Source organism: Coenobita brevimanus, chromosome 54 (assembly GCF_032717465.1).
Source record: "Coenobita brevimanus isolate Jiangsu-jjx chromosome 54, ASM3271746v2, whole genome shotgun sequence".
Classification (NCBI taxonomy): Eukaryota; Metazoa; Arthropoda; class Malacostraca; order Decapoda; family Coenobitidae; genus Coenobita; species Coenobita brevimanus.
The window spans coordinates 27,687,409-27,708,346 of record NC_137007.1 but is presented as its reverse complement, the minus strand read 5'-3'; the positions used below and the strand labels follow the sequence as shown (position 1 = coordinate 27,708,346).

The window sequence follows — 20,938 nt, the reverse complement described above, 5'->3', positions numbered from 1 at the left end:
CTTCAGCAGAAATTAGTGCTTGTGAATGTACATTATCAGTACTATATCATATTTTATGCTTGATTTTAATTTTTTACCCATGAGAAAGGTTTCGGATATGGGATTGAGATAGTAAAGCAGTATCCTACTTGATGCCAAATGTTGAGCTGATGGGGGGTACAATGCAATATCTGGCATTTCACTTTATTCAGCATAGGGTGTGGCTGAATTACAATGGATGATTGAGGGTTCACTGTATTTGGTTTAGCTTCAAGCCTATAAAAAGCATCATCTGTACCATGGCTAGCCTTAGGGAGGAGATTCTTTTAGAGGAAGTGTTACATCATTTTATTCGACTTTATTTATTTATTTATTTGTTTATTTATTTATTTATTTTATTTTTTTTTTTTTTTGATACAATGACCTTGGTGTTTGACTGTCAAGATCAGTTATTTTGATTAATGAATCAGTAGACCTGATAGAATAATCAAAATTCCACATTAATTAACCCCTACACCGCGTGGATGTTTTTGCGCTCCTTGCGTGTTCCGTGAGGATATTCACGCTCCGACTGACTTTTTAAAAATATTTGCCAAAAATCAGCTATTAGTCCTAGAATATTAAAATTATATATGCATATGGCACATACCTTCAGCTTTCCCCTGGGATGTTTGTTGAGCCTTCGTCGTCTACTGTAGGACTTGTGGAGACTTCTGAAGTTGGGTAACGAAGTCTTCACTTTACACTTCCCGATACCCCGTAATATGGTTACCACTGCCTGATATTATAACTACAAACACTATTCTATGAATTTCAAGTAGCTTGGTCCTTATTCCAAAAAAAAAACAGTGACAGCAATGTAACTTACGAGCGCATACGAGCTTTCCTCCCGTGCTAGTTCCCTCATGGTATTCTGAGGCGGAGCTGTCATTTATTATTTATAAACACACTCACACGTTATATCCCTAGTACTGTATTACAGTTATTTATATATAAAATATTTATCTATAAGTTTCTTTCAGTACTAGTAGCTTATTTTCACTCCAGGCATTCACTTTCTCGTTCTGTATACTAGCGTAGAGAGCGAAGCTGTCACTTTCACTTTCATTACTCCCAGTATTCATACATGCTAGAGCGAAACTTTCACTTTCACTTTCATTACTCCTAGTATATTTACTCGTATTCTTATATTACTACTTACAGTATTTACATTTCTTTTTACATTCTCTATTTTATTTACATTATTTACATTTCTATTTTATTTACACTATGTTATGCACTGTCACTTGCAGTAACTTATAAAACTATTTTCCACTGTTCAGTTATATTTACATTCATTGATTTCACATGCTGTTTACACATTATTTACATTTCCACTTGCACTCTTTTAAAGTCACCAGAAAGATCATAGTTGCTGTCCATCATTATCATTGATAAATTAACCAGTTCACGTTCCACAGCAGAGTCACTTAGCCCTTTACCCCTTTCCACACGAGGTTTAGTAGGGGTAGGGGTCACAGGGCCCTTTGCATGGGGCTAAAAAGCGCGGAATTGGACAGGCGCGAATCCGAGTTGGTTTCACCTTGAAAGATGACAGTAAACTGAATGCTGTGGCATAGGGGCAGTGAAGGACTGCCATTGTCAGCGTGGTGACAGCTGCTAACATATACGCTATGAAATGATTGACAGGAAATTTAGACAATACATAATAAATTAGGTAGTTCCAGGTGAATGTAAATATCAATTAAGGCTTCTCCCTTCCTTTCTTATATATATATTTTTATTATGAGAACAGGTCATACGGCATATTTCAATGGGAAATAAACAGGGAAAATTAGCGAACGAGTGCACGTGAGGTGGTGCCAGGTGATAATTAGCCCATTCCAGATGTATGACAGTATCAATTACCTTTTCTCTTTCTTTTATATATTATTTTGTATAAGAATAAGGCAACGGGCACATTTCAATGGATAAAATGAGTGGAAAAATCCGTCCAGCATTTGTGTAGCGCAGTGCAGCTGGTCAGGCGGGAGAAGTGGGTAATGGAGGGGAGGTAAGGAGGGGGAGAGTCAAGGACAGGAGAAAAATGGCTAAATTGTCAACAGTGGATGGGAGTACATGTGACATTAGCAGAACTGAGTATTGCTGGACACTGGTAGTACTGATAGATGATACAAGCCACCACTTGAATGCCCAGGTGAATTCAAAATAACACAGAATCACAAAAGTGATGCCCCGCGATATGATCCCTTGCTCCCGAGCCTCATGAAAGTGACTCCCCGCGGTTAAGGGGTTAAAAGCTGAGGAGCCAGTAAGGGAACCTCTTCAGTATTGCAAAAGTTAAGAAGGCTGGTGCTTTCACCCAAATATCCCATGGAGGTAGGAGGTAACATCTAAGCCAGCTGTTGTACTTACGCAGGTGTCCTAGTGCTCCACCAGTGTAAAGAAATTCACGATACTGCCCTCACACTTTATAAGAGGGAAAGAGAGAGATAGATTGAGTGATTTTAGGCATAAGTATTGTAGTCCATTCCCTGAGGTCCAGCAGTCCTTCATGTTACCACTTTGATGCTAATACCCATTGTCCATAGTGATTACAGTAAATGTTATAGCTGTCAGATTCAGGACTTGCATACTAGCATGGGGGTAGGGGGACTTAGTAATGTATATTTTAGTGAAATCAAATAACCGTTCATGCATCATCCTGGGATTAAACATTAATCATTTTGGATAGCAGAGCAATTTTGTCACTAGTTGATCACCACCACCCAATGGAGTATACAGCAAATGCTTTGATAACTTGAAGAACATGAAAGGTGTTTAAACAATATATCAGCAACCTCTTTTTTTTTTTTTTTACAAAGTAGAAATGTCCCAGTTTGTGGATTAAAGAGATGCTAATTGATCTGTATTTGTTATACCTTACTCAGGTACTCATCACAGGCCCTGAAGACGATGCCACTTGCCTCAGTAGTAGCATCTCCTGTCATCCCAGACACTTTAGGATCTGATGGTGCTAGCTCTGAGTCAGAGGAAGAGGGAACAGAGTGAGTATTTTTACTCTGTATGCACATATTGAATCTTACTTTCTTATTAGTCTTTACCCTTGACTCTGACTTAAAGATAGCTGTAGCCAGAGCTTCACACTGAACAAAGACTTTTTTATGGTAGTTTGAAGGATTTTCGGATAGCAAAAGTAACATCTTCATCAGATTCTTCTGCAGTGTGAAAAGCTTTGCACAACAACCTTAACATTGAACAGCAGGTCTGAATTTGGTGTGAATTCCTGGCAGTGACAGCCTAAGGTAAGATTAGAGGGTGAGCAGAAACCATGCCTTATGGCTTTACGTAGTTTATAGAGGTGCCAAAGGTGGACTGCAAGAAACTGGTTACTTCACTCATGCACTACCAGAGATTTTTTGAAGTTGTATTGAAAGACTGATTGTGTATTTAAAGTGAAATGCATAAGATTAGTATTTTGCAGTGTGATGGATGGCATTATGGTGAGGGCATAGTGGATTGTCAGTATGTTTTATTTTGTGTGAGTATTGAAGCAGGAAAGACTCGTGGTCACATCGTAAACTGGTACGTGCACTCATGTTTTTGGGACGGACAATTTCTTTTTGATATTCTTTCCTCTTCCTTCTGCCTGTGGGTGACTCTACACTGAGTGACAAGCCAAATGGTTTCCTGTACACCAGGAAAGTATTTGGTGTACTAGATGGTAACCATTTAACCAAATTTTGGCACCTGGTGGTTTAGTGGGTAATTACGGCGCTCCAATCGGATTGAGCCAGTGAAGGTTTATACCCAAGGGGTGTTGGGGTTTATTGCTCATGTAATGCCACTCAGGGATGAGTGAGGTTGGTCAGTCTCATCTTAACTGTCAGGACCAACTGGCCTAGTCCTGAGCTCCTGCACTCCTCATAAGGCAATGTAAGATTAGATGATGGATGGATGAATGAATGTTCATTTTGGGGGCTCCCACCGTTCACTCACTCAGAGTAGTGCTGCTTTGGGTGTCTGCCCTTTCCCCTCTTCCTTCATTCCTCTTCTGTGTTTCTTTCCTACATTCTTTCTTCTTCCTTCTGCCTGTGGGTGACATGACACTCCCTCTTCAGTCTGTCTTTCCTTCATTCATTCCCCTCCCTTCTACCTATGGGTGACCCTACACTTAGTGACAAGCCAAATGGTTTCCTGTACACCAGAAAACCATGTACTATGCTGGATGGTAACCATATAACCAGATTATGGCACTTGGTGGTTTATTGGGTAAGTAAGGCACTTCAATCAGATTGAGCCAGTGCAGGTTTGTATCCAAGGGGTGGTTGGGGTTTATTGCTCATGTAATGCACTCAGAGATGAGTGAGGCTGGTCATTTTCATCTTAAATGTCAGGACCAACTTGCCTAATCCATAAGGACTTTCCATAATTGTATTAAGAGACTGATCAAACACAAACATGCCAATTGGAAATATTGTGTGAAAGCTGTACATCACAAAATCCATCCATCAATCCATCATCCAATCCTATGTTGCCCCATGAGGAGTGTAGGAGCCAGGGGCTTTGTTGGGATTGACTGATTCTCTCTCTCTCTCTCTCTCTCTCTCTCTCTCTCTCTCTCTCTCTCTCTCTCTCTCTCTCTCTCTCATCATTGTTGTTGAATGGTGATTGATAGAATAGTTTTTAATATTTTTGCCATCTAACCTACTGTAATACAGCATGGTACTTACAATATGTGTGAAATAAAGTCGGGAGGCCAAAAGGATGTTCCAGCAGAATTACTGTATATTGATACTTCTCAGCCAAGTTATCATAGTATCAGGCTATTTTATCAGTTTGTTTATTTCTTGTTTTATTAATTCTTCATATTTGTTGACAGTTTTTAGTACTGGGGGCACCTACATAGAGAATCTAATGTGTTGTGGTACTGGTATGTGTGTGCTAATTCACATTTTTGCAGTTTCTTTATTCTTGTTGCAGGAGATCAGTTGAAGAGACAAATGAACCAAAGGAGGAAAAGCCAGCAGAGGTGGGCCCTCGTTGCAAGGTCTGTAATGGATCCAAGAACCGCAACAAAAGTGGCAAACCTGAACCCCTTATTATCTGTGGCACATGTAGATCTGCAAGTATGTTGTAACTATACATTTTAATTATAAACCATGATGATAATGACAACTGCTCTACCATCATTCTTCTCCTAGATCTATCAACAGTGGTGTTCCTCAGGGCTCTGTCCTATCACCAACTCTCTGCCTTTTGTTCATCAATGACCTTCTAAGCTGTACATCTAACCCTATCCACTCTTCCACTGATGACTCCACCCTTCACCTTTTCATTCAGTTCTCGCAGTGTCCATCTCAGCAGTTACTTCAACAAACAAGGGATGAGGCTATAGCACACCTAATGTTTGACTTGGCTCGTATCTCTGACTGGGGTAAAAATAATCTTGTTGTTTTTAATGCATCAAAGACTCAGTTCTTACACCTGTCAACCCGACAAAATCTTCCACAGGTGTACCCACTAATGTTTAATAATATTCAACTTAATCCTGCATTATCATGGAACATGCTTGGGGTTTCATTCACTCGGGACTTATCTTGGAAAGATCATATTACATCGCTTGTAAAATCTACTTCCAAGAGATTGGGTGTGCTAAGCCGACTCCGTTCCTTCTGTACCCCTGCACAATTGTTGACTCTATACAGTGGTTTTATCCGCCTCTGTATGGAGTACAACTCTCATGTGTGGGGAGGCTCCCCACATACAGCTCTTCTCAATAGAGTGGAGTCAGAGGCTTTTTGTCTCATTAACTCTCCTCCTCTTACTGGCTCCCTTCAACCTCTGTCTCTTCGCCGCAATCTTGCATCTTTATCTCTTTTCTTTTGCTACTTCAATGGTCACTGCTCCTCTGAACTGTCTGCTTGCTTTCCTCCATCTCTATGATGGGTGCGTAACATCCGTCTAGCAGCAAACTCTCATCCCTTTTCTGTCCAACTCTCTAATGCAAGAGTTAACCATTACTTTTAGTCTTTCATTTACAACAGGTCAGCTCTGGAACTATCTCCCTCTGTCTTTATTTCCTGGTAGCTATGATCTCCAGTCTTTCAAACGCAGTGTGTCCAGGCATCTCGAAATGATCGTATCTTGAATTTGGCAGTCTCTTGTATTTTGTTTTTCTCTTGGAAGGAACAGTTATTGTGGGCTCGTGGCCTTTGGCTCCTTCTTCCTGGCATTAAAAAAAAAAAATAAAAAAAAAAAAATACTTCCCCCCCCCCCCCAGTGAGTACAGTATGTTTAGGGAAAAGAAAGTTATAAGTAGTTCATATATGAAAGGACAAAGCATGTGATGTGGTGGGTGTGTGGGATGAAGAGAAGATGGAGGGGGTGCAAGGAACAGCGTCATGGAATGAAGAGGTGAGATAGGCTGTGGCACAAAAGAAGAAAGCATACAATGAATGGATGAAAAATAGGGGCGTGGAAGAAGTTGAGAGGCGGAAGAGAGAGTTATATGTAGAAAGAAAGAGAGAAGTGAAAAGATTAGTAAGAGAGTAAGAAGAGAGTGGATGAGGAATTTGGGAGGAATTTGAGTGTAAAGTGGAGGGACTGTAAGAAAATGTTCTGGAAAGAGGTGAAGAGAGTAAGACAGGGTGGAAGTGAAGTTAGCAGGGGAGTGAAAGATAAAAAGGGTAGATTAGTAATGGAGAAGGGAGAAAAAGTGAGCAGATGGAGAGAACACTTTAAGGAATTGTTGAACATAGAGGATGGAAGTAATGCAAGTATAAGTGGCTGGGGAATGGGTGGGAGAAGGAGGGAGGTGAGAAGACAGGAAGAAATCAGTAGAATAGAAGTTGTGGAAGCAATGAAGAAAGTTAAATTGGGGAAAGCCCCAGGAATTGATGGAGTGTGTGATGAAATGCTGAAGCATGGGGGAGAGAGTAGTAGAATGGATGTGGATGATGTGCAGATTGGCCTGGGAGGAAGGTAGAGTCCCGGAGGATTGGAAGTCAGGTATAATTATTCCCTTGTACAAAAGAAAAGGGGGAAAAAGAAGTGTGTGGTAATCATAGGGGCATTTGTCTTCTTAGTATAATAGGAAAAGTGTATGGTAGGATACTTTTTGATAGAGTTAGAGAAAGAACAGAGGAATTAGTTGGAGAAGAACAGGGAGGCTTTAGGAAGGGAAGAGGTTGTGTAGATCAGATATTCATTCGTAGATCTTTAGTGGAAAAGTTTCTAGAGAAGGGAGAGAAGTTGTATGCAGCTTTCATGGACTTGGAGAAAGCATATGACAGGGTGGAATAGACAAGGATTGTGGAAAGTATTAAGAATATTTGGAGTAAATGGGAAGTTGCTGAATGCTGTGAAGAGTATGTATGATGGTGCTAAGGCTGCAGTGTGTGTGGATGGTGAACTGAGTGAATTTTTCTCATTGAAGGTTGGGTTGAAACAGGGATGTGTCATGTCTCCGTGGTTGTTCAATCTGTACATGGATAGGGTAATAAAAGAGGTACAAGGTAGGGTAGTAGATGTTGGAGTGGCCCTGGTGAGAGAGGGTAGTGTTTGGACTCTTCCTGTACTGTTGTTTGCAGATGATACTGTGTTGTTGAGCGAAGACAAAGGGGAGCTGCAAGGCTTGGTGAATGAGTTTGGGAGAGTGTGTAAGAAACGGAATCTGAAGGTGAATGTAGGGAAGAGTAAAGTGATGGTCTTTGAGAGAGGTGAAGTCAGTGAATGTACAGCGTGGTTGGATGGTGAGGAATTGGAAAGTGTGAGTACGTTTAAGTACTTGGGTAGTGTGATGAGTAAGGATGGAGGTTTGGAGGGTGAAGTGCTTGAAAGGGTACAGCAGGGAAGAAAGGTTGCTGGTTCCTTGAAAGCAGTGATAAGAAACAGGGAAGTGAGCATGGAAGTGAAAAAGTCACAACATGACAGCATTGTGATACCAACTTTAACATATGGAAGTGAAGCTTGGACGTTGCTGGAAGGACACAAGTCAAGAGTGAGAGCAGTGGAAATGAGTTATTTAAGGGGGGCCTGTGGAGTCACATGGAGAGAGAGGCTGAAAAATGAGGATATAAAGGAGCGTTGTGGTGTGGATGTGGATGTGATAGGAAGCGTTAGGAGGAATACACTGTGATGGTTTGGCCATGTGGAGAGGATGGAGGGCGAAAGACTGACGAAGAGAGTGTATGTGAGTGAGATGGAGAGGGGAGAGGGAGGGGGAGGCTGAGGATGAGATGGAGGGATGGGGTGGAGAGGTATATGAGAGAGGGGGCTGTGAGTTGGGAGCAGGGCAGTAAAATGGCGCAGAACAGGGCAACGTGGCGGCGATTCGTTTGTGGCCACCCTAAATGGGATTGAGGTGTCTAGCAATAGATAGATAGATAGATAGACAAAGAATTATAAATGGTATAGAGAATCTGGAGAAGCTGCTGGAAGGAACCTGATTGAGTATGCTTATTGGGAGAAGGATGCTTGTGAATGCAGCTAACAAGAGCAGTGAGGGACTGGTGTGGAGGTTTCTGTCTATGTGGTGGTGGCATGTTAGGTGAACTAGAGAGGAGAATGGAGGGTAATAGCTGAGAGGAATAATAAATAACAAGTGACTATTAACAAAGGAACAACTATGAGGGAAGTGAAGTAGTTATGGTGGATGGAAGAAAAGAATCCCAGTGAAAGAAAGAGCAAAGTATTCTGTATAGAGTAAGGAATGTGATGTGGTTAGTATAAAAGATAAAAAGAAAGTGAATTTGGTTGGGGAATTGCTGGGAATCTGGTAGATGGGGGCACTAACCATCCACTCACTCAGTGTACTGTAGTATTGCTCTCGGATGTCTGCCCTTCCCTCTCCTCCATCCTTCTGTCCCTCCATCCACTTCTGTCTTTCCTTCACGCTTTCCTCATCCTTCTGCTTACGGGTGACTTTACACTCCCTCTTCCGTCTTTGTTTCCTTCATTCTCTCCTTTTCCTTCTGCCTGTGGGTGACTTTACACTGAGTTACAGGCCAGATGTTTTCCCGTACAGCAGGAAACCATTTACCATGCTGGATGGTAACCATATAACCAAATTTTGGGCCCTGGTGGTTTTAGTGTAATTATTACGCTTCAGACGGATTGAGCCAGTGAAGGTTTATATGCAGGGGGTAGGTGGGATTTATTGTTCACATAATGCCACTCAGGGATTAGTGAGGCTGGTTACTTTCATCTTAAATGTCAGGGCCAACATGCCTAGCCCCGGGCTCTTACGCTCATCATGAGGCAATGCAGGATTGGATGATGGATGAATGGAATAGCTAGGAAAATTAGAGAGGTGAGAAAGGAAGAAAGAATCAGCGTGATTGAAATGTGAGGCATTGAAGAAAGTCAGAATGGGCAAAGCTTCAGGAACTGATGGAATCTGTGCTGAAATGTTGAAGTTCAAGTAAGAAATAGTGATTGATTTGATATTGAAGATATGCAGATTGACCTGGGAAGAGGGTAAAGTTCCAGAGAACAGGAAGCCGGGTATACCGTATTTGCCATTGTATAAGATGACTCTTGAACCTCAAAAAAATGCCTAAAATTGGGGGTTGTCCTAAACATTGGGTATCAAATCCTAACCTCTACTTCCTGTGGTTATGGGATCCATAGACGTGATGGGGACCATCGCCAAACACTCACTCACCTTGACTCTTGTTTCGCTGAATATAGTGCACATACAGTACAGGTGAGTTCCGATCTTACGAACTAATTGGGAGCAAGGATTTTGCTTGTTAGCCGAATTCTCGTTAAACGAAGTGAAGAACTTATGGGAAAAATAGGGTTTGGGAGCAAGGCCTCTGAGCAACCTCCCCCCAAACCACCAAAACTAATTTTGTTATCATTTTAAGCTGGAATAAGGGGTTAATACAAGAGGATAGTATACATTCATTCATTCATCGTCCAATCCTACGTTGCCCCGTGAGAAGCGTAGGAGCCCAGGCCTAAGCAAGTTGGTCCTGACATTTAAGATGACAGTGACCAGCCTCACTTATCCCTGAGTGGCATTACATGAGCAATAAATCCCAACCACCCCTTACATATAAACCTTCACCAGCACAATCCGATTGGAGCGCTGTAATAGACGAGTTATAATAAAATTCGGTCAAAAAACTATGCTTAATTTAACTATTGATAGAATATTATGAGTCAGAACGAAAATGTGCTAAGGTTAGCGGGTATTTCTAGATCACCAACATGCCTTGACAGACTTCTGTTTTGCACAGATACTGATTTAAAGTGCAGATAAGTGCATTTGAATGTTAAATTAATATTTATACGAAGCAGAAGTCTGCCAAGGCAAGCTGTTGAGCTAAAAGGAAACACTTCAGCTAATTTTAGCGCATTTTCGCTGTGAATCCGGATTTTTAAAAGGTAAAATTAAATACAAAAATTTGACCAGATTTCGGATAATTAGGTGAGTATGAACCTCTATAGTGATAAAATCAATAACACTTACCAATTTAAAGTGCCAATTCGGTGTTGATTCAGTATATGACCGCCGATTTAGTATTTCGTCACACTCCCCTGAAGGTACTTTACAATCAAGTTCGGAGTCACTGAAACTGTTTTTTTTTTCAGAAAACTAATAATGAAGAGGTGAAATATTAATTATGCATGAACATAATACCATTATAAACTCATACACCTACACCTGATACTGTACGGCGTACATTTAACACTTTCCACCTCATGAGGTATGAGCCCCACTCAGGAATGGTGTAGCTGTAGGTTACTTCTGGTCGATTTCACATAATTTACCTACCTAACTGGTACTATCCATTTACACCATGGAAAGTATTCCTTCACAACATACCTGAAGGGGTTAGTTTGGATCTACGGTGCCATGTCGGTACAACTATTATCTCTGTTACTGGTAAGTATCGTGTGATGGATTGGAGCGTCGTCTGCAGTATGAATGCTGACGTCCATGCCAACTTGGCGGCTGCTTCCCTCCAGCCTCAAAGAATTAAAGTTATCACATCTTGATCAGTGCAAATGATTAATTAAATTAAAAGATACATATACCGTAAGTTTTTAAGTACATGGCAGAGTGCACTGGCCATGTTTACCTAGAACTGGCAATACGTCTGTTATAGGTAAAATAGGGATGGGATGAACAACCAGCCAAGTAACCTCCACCGACCACCAACACTTGTGAAAGACAATTTTAAGTAGAAATAAAGGGCTAATATATATGAAATACAAATACCCTCGTCTCGATTCTCATAGGTTGGGATTTGGGGGGGTTACCTGCTTGTTAACCCGTTAACTGTGCATGATGGTTTGTTGGAGGTGTCCGTGGTGTGTAGACATAGGGGTAAAAATGAAATTTCCCAAAGGCCAAATTTTGTCTTAGGAATTGAGAGAACACATGCCAAAGTATGTAGTAATGAAGTATTAGTTCAATATTTACCTTGGTAAAGCCATGGATGAACATCGAAGTGTCTGATTTCCTGTTGGAATGTACAGTTTGGTTTTCGGTTTCGGTTTCGGTTTTGAAGGCTCAAACATGCTTGCATGGGTCGACCTTGGTCACCGTGGCACTATACTCGAAGTTCACCTGCACAGCCAGGGCTGTATTGAGTAGTCGCACTCGGAACAGCCCAGGCTGTATAGAGCAGTTAACGAGTTAAACAGGTGGTGGTGCAAATTCCAAGACCGCGTATTAGCGAATTCTCGTTAAGCGATTGTTCATTAACCATGACTTGCCTGTACTTAAAAAAAAAAAAGTTGAAATTACAGTAAAACCTCGATTTAAAGGGCTTCAGTAGACCGGAATTTGCTGTTATCGGCCTCAAGGAGCTACCGGACTAAATTCCCACATATCGGGAAAAGTTCTATAAAGCCAGAAGCAGTCCAGACTGCCTGACCACTTCAGATATGTTCACCAAAATAAGGTAAATGAAAGACATGTTTATCAGTGTATGGTACAGTATTATTATATGTAATATACCATTTGATTAATGTAGTGAAGTTATAACACAGTACAGTAGCGCAGTGGTAATCAAAACAGTTTAAAAACCATTCATGCGATCCTGACTAATCTCTGATATATCGGAAAAAATCCAGGTTAGCAGGGGAAAGTCCAGATGTTGCTTTTATCGGAGTTTTGCATTTTTCAGAATGGTTTGGGGCCCCATTTAGTCCATTATAGTGATGTCTTACTGTACTAACATCATCATCAAACACAACTTGTTTTCTATATGAAGGCAAATTTTTATAAAAATATCTCCATGGATACAGCCATGAGGACATAAGAAAGGTGAGTAACCTGTTGAGCCCATGCCACTAACACCGGCATGTATCTCAGTCTGAGAGCTTCTGGCTGGGTAATGGGTTGTAACTTGTTTGCCGCCGAGCACAGGGTTACCAGCTCTGAGGCTGGGCCCACTGATAAACAGTAGTGACATTGCTGTTATTCCTGGTGGATTAACCACTACAACCACTTGATGTCTGTCTGAATAAACCATTCAAAGACTGCATCTGTGAGCAATGGAATGAGTGGATGATTAATGGTAAAACGTCATATACAGGAGGTGGGAATATGAATGCTCCAGGTCTGGATGTTCTGTGTGATTTCATTATCAAGGCATTTAATGATATTTCTATGGAAACAGTCATCAACTTTTTCAAGAAATATGGAATATCCAATTTAGTGGATGGCAAAGAAGATGACATTTTGTGGGCGGATGAGGAAGAGGAAGCCGATGCTGAACCTACATTTTAGATTCAGAGCTCGATCCTTATGACAAGGAACTGCAAACTTTAACCCAGGATGAAGTTGATGAACTGATGATGTCAGATGTCGATGATACTGATTTTGAAAGTTTTTAATCACTGACAGTTGATATGACGACTTTAATAAAATGTAACACTCTTTTAACCTATTGTATGAAATTGATGGTAGCGTGATTTGAAGTTTTTAATACAGTATGAGTTAATACTGGAATATTATATGTATAACCCATTTAGATATCAGAGATGGCACATGCAGAGTAGATAGCCTGTAAAACCCATAGAAGAAGATGGTTTAAGGTAAAACCTAACCAAAGGCTGTGTTGCTTAGCAAGGTGTTTATAGTATCACTTTGCTGGTCAGTTGGAAGAGTGATAAAGGGCTGGGATTGCTGGGGGCAGCAAGCTCCCAGTGTCTAAAGAGTTGGGGCTCATCTAATGCACAGAGTATACCTCTAAACCCACATTTTGTATGGAAATATTGGGAGTAGCCTTAGACACAGGTCAGTCTTATACACCGGCAAATACAGTAGTAGTCCCCCTGTGCAAAAGAAAAGGCGAAAGAGAAGAGTGTGTCATTCGCAGGGTATTCGTCTCCTTATGTTTGTAGGAAAGATTTATGGAAAGAGGGGTGGTAATATAGAAGTGACAGCAGAATTAATGTGAAAGTGTGAAGGATGTAAGTAGAAGATTACAGTTGAGCCACGATTTAAGACAAAAAGAAGCAACAGTCTTACAATAACACGGGCATTTAATTTCTCCCATAATTACGTAATAGCACGGTAAATTCACTCAATTGCATGAGAGAAACTGTGGGAAGTGGGTGCGTTTAGGTACAGTATTGGATTTCCAGATGACTGCGTTTGTTTACAACTCTTGTTTTATGCTTTTGTTGGTCGTTGATTGGCTTTTTCGATGTGACCCGACCCACTTGACCTATGTCCCAAGCCACCTGCTACAGCCTGCCTCATTGTTGTGTGGATCGTCGCTGTGATGAGAAGCGTTTACTTGCTTGTTTCCTTGCTCCTCATTTCCTTTCAGAACTCTGAGCTCGTGTATCCAGACTAATTTTAGTTATGCCTAAGCACCCTGAAAGTGCCATGAACACAAGAAAAGCATTTATTCCAGTGGAAAATTTAAAATTGTTGGACGAAGTGGCATCTGATGTAGAAACTTAAATGCAAACGATCAGATAGATACAATTAGTCGGGTGTGTTTACGATGTGGATAGTTTCCTTGTTGGAAAAAAATTAATTAATGATGAAGGAGTAGTAAAATTCATGTTTTCGCCTTTGGTGCAACATGTGAAAAAAATAAATAAATAAATAAAAAATGCTTTGTGCCTGACCTTTGTTAAGAACTGGCGATCTTTGGTCGAGAAAATTCGGCTCTTATGGTGTGTGAAGACACAACGTGTTGATGTAAACAGGTAGGTAAGATAATGATGTGGGTTCAGTTCTTGTGAATCACTGTATACTGTCATCCAAATTATACTGCATGGCTGACTTGTTTATTATTCATGATTACTGCATTTAAGTGTATCTGAGATGTGAGAAGTATGCAATCACTCCTTGCTGACAACTTCAGTATAGTTTTTTTTTTCCTTTATTGTTGATGACTAATGACTTTCAAAAACAGTTTCTATCTATCTATCTATTGCCAGACGCCTCAATCCTGTTTGGGGTAGCCACAAACAAATCACCTCCAAGTCGCCCTGTCCCCCGCCATTTCACTGCCCTGCTCCCAGCTCACACCCTCCTCTCTCATATACCTCTTCACCCCATCCCTCCATCTCATCCTCGGCCTCCCCCTGCCTCTTCCCCCCTCCACCTCACTCACATACACTCTCTTCGTCAGTCTTTCACCCTCCATCCTCTCCACATGGCCAAACCACCTCAGTGTGTTCCTTATAACGCTTCCTATCACATCCACATCCACACCACAATGCTTCTTTATATCCTCATTTGTCAGCCTGTCTCTCCATGTGACTCCACAGGCTCCTCTTAAATAACTCATTTCCACTGCTCTCGCTCTTGACTTGTGTCCTTCCAACAACGTCCAAGCTTCACTTCCATACGTTAGAGTTGGTATCACAATACTGTCATGTAGTAACTTTTTCACTTCCATGCTCACTTCCCTGTTTCTTATCACTGCTTTCAAAGAACCAGCAACCTTTCTTCCCTGCTGTACCCTTTCAAGCACTTCACCCTCCAAACCTCCATCCTTACTCATCACAGTACCCAGGTACTTAAACGTACTCACATTTTCCAATTCCTCACCATCCAACCTCGCTGTACATTCACTGACTTCACCTCTCTCAAACACCATCACTTTACTCTTCCCTATATTCACCTTTAGATTCCGTTTCTTACACACTCTCCCAAACTCATCCACCAAGCCTTGCAGCTCCCATTAGTCTTCACTCAACAACACAGTATCATCTGCAAACAACAGTACAGGGAGTTTCCAAACACTATCCTCTCTCACCAGGGCCACTCCAAAATCCACTACCCTACCTTGTACCTCTTTTATTACCTCATCCATGTACAGATTGAACAACCATGGAGACATGACACATCCCTGTTTCAACTCAACTTTCAAAGAGAAAAATTCACTTGGTTCACCATCCACATGCACTGCAGCCTTAGCACCATCGTACATACTCTTCACAGCATTCAACAACTTCCCATCTACTCCATATATTCTTAACACTTTCCACAATCCTTGTCTATCCACCCTGTCATATGCTTTCTCCAAATCCATGGAAGCCACATACAACTTCTTTCCCTTCTCTAGAAACTTTTCCACTAAAGATCTACGAATGAATATCTGATCTACACAACCTCCTCCCTTCCTAAAACCTCCCTGTTCTTCTCCAACTAATTTCTCTATTCTTTCTCTAACTCTGTCAATAAGTATCCTATCATACACTTTTCGTATTATACTGAGAAGACAAATGCCCCTATGATTACCACACACTTCTTTTTCCCCTTTTCCTTTGTACAAGGGAATAATTATACCTGACTTCCAATCCTCCGGGACTCTACCTTCCTCCCAGGCCAATCTGCACATCTTCCACATCCATTCTACTACTATCTCTCCCCCATGCTTCAGCATTTCACCACACACTCCATCAATTCCTGGGGCTTTCCCCGATTTAACTTTCTTCATTGCTTCCACAACTTCTATCCTACTGATTTCTTCCTGTCTTCTCACCTCCCTCCTTCTCCCATCCATTCCCCAGCCACTTATACTCGCACTACTTCCATCCTGTATGTTCAACAATTCCTTAAAGTGTTCTCTCCATCTGCTCACTTTTTCTCCCTTCTCCACTAGTAATCTACCATTTTTATCTTTCACTCCCCTGCTAACTTCACTTCCACCCTGTCTTACTCTTTTCACCTCTTTCCAGAACATTTTCTTACAGTCCCTCCACTTTACATTCAAATTCCTTCCAAATTCCTCATCCACTCTCTTCTTACTCTCTCTTACTAATCTTTTCACCTCTCTCTTTCTTTCTACATATAACTCTCTCTTCCGCCTCTCAACTTCTTCCACGCCCCTATTTCTCATCCATTCATTGTATGCTTTCTTCTTTTGTGCCACAGCCTATCTCACCTCTTCAGTCCACCACGCTGTTCCTTGCACCCCCCTCCGTCTTCTCTTCCTTCCACACACCACATCACATGCTGCATTTTTTTTTTTTTTTTTTTTTTACCGCGGATGTCATTCCAGAATGACATTGACAAAACTGGACCAAACCGCGGGTGTCATTCTGGAATGATCGTGAATATTTTGAACACCGCGCGTTTTTCCTGTGCGCAAATTGTCTCACGCAAGAGTAGCTGTCGAGTTCTTTTCATGCCAGCCATCCCACACCTCCCTCCTCCAACCCCGAGGGGGCCCCCCCCACCCCTGCTCTGACCCGCATCAGTCAGTATCTGTCCAGCTCTGTGCGTGAGAATGGCGCTCTGTCCCGACTCATCGTCGCTCGCTTCCTCCTCGAAAGTGATCAGTGTTAGTGTGCCTTCTACCTCTACACCGGTGAAGGAACTGCCGACGGCGAGGCAGAAGGGGTTGAGCACTCCAGAAATTAGAACAGAGCTGGACAAAACTGTAAGTACTACTCTGGATTGTGGCAGTGAAAGTGATACACTTACAGCAAGTAGTGACGATTTTGCAGTGATTGGTGGTGAACCCTTTACCATTGACAGTGACAGTGATGAAAGTGATCGTGTTGTTTCCCCCCCACCACCCCCAACTTACTCTGGGAAAGGGAAGGCGCCTATGGGGAAAATTGGTATTGCACGTGGGAAGGGAGTGAAGCACAGACTTACGTCTCCTACACCAGGCCCTAGTAAGCATTTCCCATCACTTTCCCGTTCCCCTAGCCCTATTGCCCTCACATCATCTTCATCTTCTGCCGTGCCCTCTCCTGTCTACATCATCTGAGGAATACAAATTCCCAGAGCCTGCAAAGCGAGGGAAGGCAGGCCGTGCAGGCAGGGCAGGCCAGCCTAGAACAAAGGGGATGCGTGGCAGTTGGAGGGCAAAGCTGGGCGATAAGCGGGGAAGAAAGGGTCAAGTTTCACCACGCACCAGGTCAGTAACCCCCGCACTCACCCCCCTCCCACTCGCCTCCTGCCTCACCTCCTGCCTCACCCATTGCCTCACCCATTGCCTCCACCTCAGCTCCTTCTCACGGGGAAACGAGTGCAATGCGACCTGCCACTTCTGCTGAACCACGCACAGGGAAGGTTGATGCATTTGTTTGGTCTGATGGTGCAGATTTTCAGCCACACAATCCGCCGTTTGATATGACAAATGCTGGAATACAGCCTGCCTTTCCATGCAACGCAGGAGATGATTTTGTGGACTACTTCCTGGCCTTCATGGATGACGAAATCGTGCAGCATGTCAGCGATGAGACCAATAGGTATGCAGCTCAGTGTGCAGCAGAAGGGCTGGGACCTATTGGCTCACCAAAGCAAGTGTCGTGGTTGCCTGTCGGGATCAGAGAGCTGTATGTGTTCTTTGCACTAATGTTTTTGATGCCCCATATCAAGAGACATGAGTTGGAGGAGTACTGGCTCGTGGATGACATTACTTCTATCCCAATATTCGGGAAGTATATGTCACGGGATTGGTTCCGACAGCTGCTAGGATACCTGCACTTCGCTGACAATGGAAACCCGTCCCAAACTGACCCTTTGTGGAAAGTGAGGGATTTTCTCAACAGGATTAGGGATCGATTTATGCGATTTTTCCGTCCTATGCAGAAAGTCGTCATAGACGAATCCCTGGTAATGTTCAGAGGACGTCTCAAATTCATGCAGTACATCCCCAGCAAACGCCACCGCTTTGAGATAAAGTTCTTTTGTGCTGTGTGACTGTGAGACGGGGTATATCCTGGATTTTGTCATCTACTCTGCTAGCACAATGGACGTGAACAGGAAAGACCCCCTTGGCTTCTCTGGCTCCGTTGTAAAAGTGCTGATGGAGAGGTATTTTGGTGGTAATCATGTGCTGTACACAGACAATTACTACACAGCACTGAAACTCTCCAAATACCTGGCTGAACACGGCATTGTTACTGTTGGCACTGTATGGAGCTATAGGAAAGAGTGGCCAAGTTTCCCAGAAGCATCATCCTCATCCAAGGGAGATGTGCACCTGAAGAAGTCAGACAAGCTTCTGGCGATCAGGTGGCATGACAAGAAGGTCGTGAATATGATCAGCACCATCCACAAGGGGGAATTGCAGAGAACTGGGAAGGTCAGCTACAGGACGGGAGAGCCAATCACGAAGCCTGATGCCGTCATTGATTACAATGTCAACATGAGACTTGTTGATAAGTCTGATATGATGATTGGCAAAATCGACTGTCTCAGGAGAAACACCCGATGGTACAGGAAGGCTTGCCTGCACATGCTCGATATGTGCATGCTCAACGCCTTCATCCTCTACAAGACACAAGTCGGGGGCATAAGGCAACCATCCCTGAGACAGTTCTCCAAGACTGTCGTGCAGCAGCTGCTTGCACGATTTGGTCAGGTGACGGCAATGATCCCTAGGCGACACTCTGACACAACCTGACCGTCTTGAGTGCCACAGTTACGTGAGCCGGCACCAGCTTGTGAAATTGCCTCTTACAGCAGGCGGCAGGTTGTCACAGGGCCGCTGCAGAGTATGTCATAACACCACACGGAGGCCTCGGACGAGAAAAATGAGCACACACCAGTGCCTGGAATGCCAAGTCGCTCTCTGCGTGACTCCGTGCTTTGCCGAGTACCACTCTCTGAGTAAATACTGAAAGTGACAGTGATATACAGTGATGCGACAGTGACGTGCTTTACCAATAATTGTATAGTGGATAATGTAGTAATAAGGGATATTTTGCCTAGAAAAAAATGTAAATATTGGCCAGTATAATAAGTGATATTGTAATAAGAGAATCTGCAGCACTTGTGTAATTCTGTGATGCGACAGTGATGCAATATAGTAATAAGTGCAGTGTAAATATAATGTATATTGCCCAGATTATATGTAAAATAATATTAGAAGTTAGAAATAATGAAAAGATCGCCTGAAACGTCAGTGAGCGGGTGACGCCGCAGTGAAGTGAGGCGCAGCCGCAGTGAAGTGCGGGCGCAGCTGCAGTGAAGTGCCTTTTACCTACCTCAGTGAACACAGAGTGGGTGTTTATCGTATGTACAGTGTTCATATATGTTTATATTACTATTATGAGAGAGTGGTTGGCATTTGGTACTGGTGTGTGGGGCTTAAAATAGTGATTTTACACCCCTCACTTCTGACAGCTCTGCCCGTCCTGTGAAAGTCAACAAAGTCATGAAACCTACATCAATGGAAAGCTGAAGGTTAGTACTTTCTAATGGTACCTTATTTTTTTCTCTAGCTTTATTCTGTGCAGAGTTATTAAGGTTTAAAGGTTTGTTTACATTTGGCTGAAACCCCCGCGGGAGAGGACAGTCAGACCAAAACAATACCCGCGGTTAAGGGGTTAATGAGGTTGCCCAAAGTGATTCTTGGCAAAATATGCTTGATGCTAGGAGGCCATTATTCACATGTTGATTAGGTTAGAAGTTTTTACATGATTGGTGATGAGGAATTTCAAGAGGCTTTGTGGCAATCCTTGGTGGTTAAAATTTTTATGGGGAGTACTGGGGGCAAAACTAGTCGGTTAGGTTAGAATACACTGATGGGTCAAGTCGACGGGATCGTACGTAAACACGCGTTTTGGGTGTCTTACGGCAGACATATTTGTAATAACCTATCTTTAAATATATTTTTAATGAAAAATATGTGGCTCCTAGAAACTACCCCCCTATTTTACATGTAAATATGTCATGTTGTAGTGCAAAATTGATTTTGCGCAAGGTTCTGCATAACCTATCTCATGTTGTATGAAGACTGTACTGTGTTAACCCATGAGGTTGAAGTAAGAACCAGATGAAAACAACATTTTGAAAACCTGGTGAATGGGAATAGAGAGAGCAGAGACACTGTAAACATGATTGGTTTTGGGGTGTGTGCAGAGAAGGAATGCAGTGCCAGGAAACGTGACACTTGCACAAGTGAAGAACACTGTGAAGCGGCTGAAAAATGGGAAAGCAGCTGGGGTTGATGAAGTGTATGCAGAAATGATTAAGTGCAGTGGAGAGAGTGGATGAAGTGTTTGTTGGAGATATGTAAGAAGGCATGAATGAATGAAACTGCCAGCAGAGTGGAAAAAAGCATAATTGTACCCCTGTAAACAAATAAAGGTGAGCATAGTGAGTGCAGGAATTATCATGGCATAAGTTTATTCAGTGTTGTAGGGAAGTTATAATGAAGAATTATTGTAGAGAAAGTATGAGAGATATCAGAAGTCCTAGTGAGTGATGAGCAGGGTGGCTTTGGGAGTGGCAGAGGATGTGTGGATCAAATATTTGCAGTAAGACAGACAGTGGAGAAGGCTTGTGAGAAGGACTGTAAGGTGTTTATGGTATTTATGGGTCTAAAAAAGCATACGACAAAGTAGAGAGAGAAGGATTGTGGAAGTTTTTGCGCATGTAAGGTGTAGATGGTAAGCTGCTAGGTGCTGTCAAGAATTTTTATGATGGCAGTGAGGCATTTGTAAGGGTAAATGGGTATTTAAGTGAATGGTTCACAATCAGTGTGGGCATTCGACAAGGTTGTGT

At 42.4% G+C, this 20,938-nt stretch overlaps 1 protein-coding gene across 1 annotated transcript in view; it reads left to right on the top strand.

The window, feature by feature from the left end:
- The window catches only part of LOC145401062 (uncharacterized), a 283,839-nt gene that overhangs the window by 142,703 nt on the left and 120,198 nt on the right, over positions 1–20,938 (top strand). The window contains exons 6-7 of the mRNA XM_080273434.1: positions 2,910–3,026; positions 4,963–5,108. Coding sequence (XP_080129560.1) covers positions 2,910–3,026; positions 4,963–5,108 — 263 coding nt within the window. The remainder of the gene's footprint in view (positions 1–2,909; positions 3,027–4,962; positions 5,109–20,938) is intronic.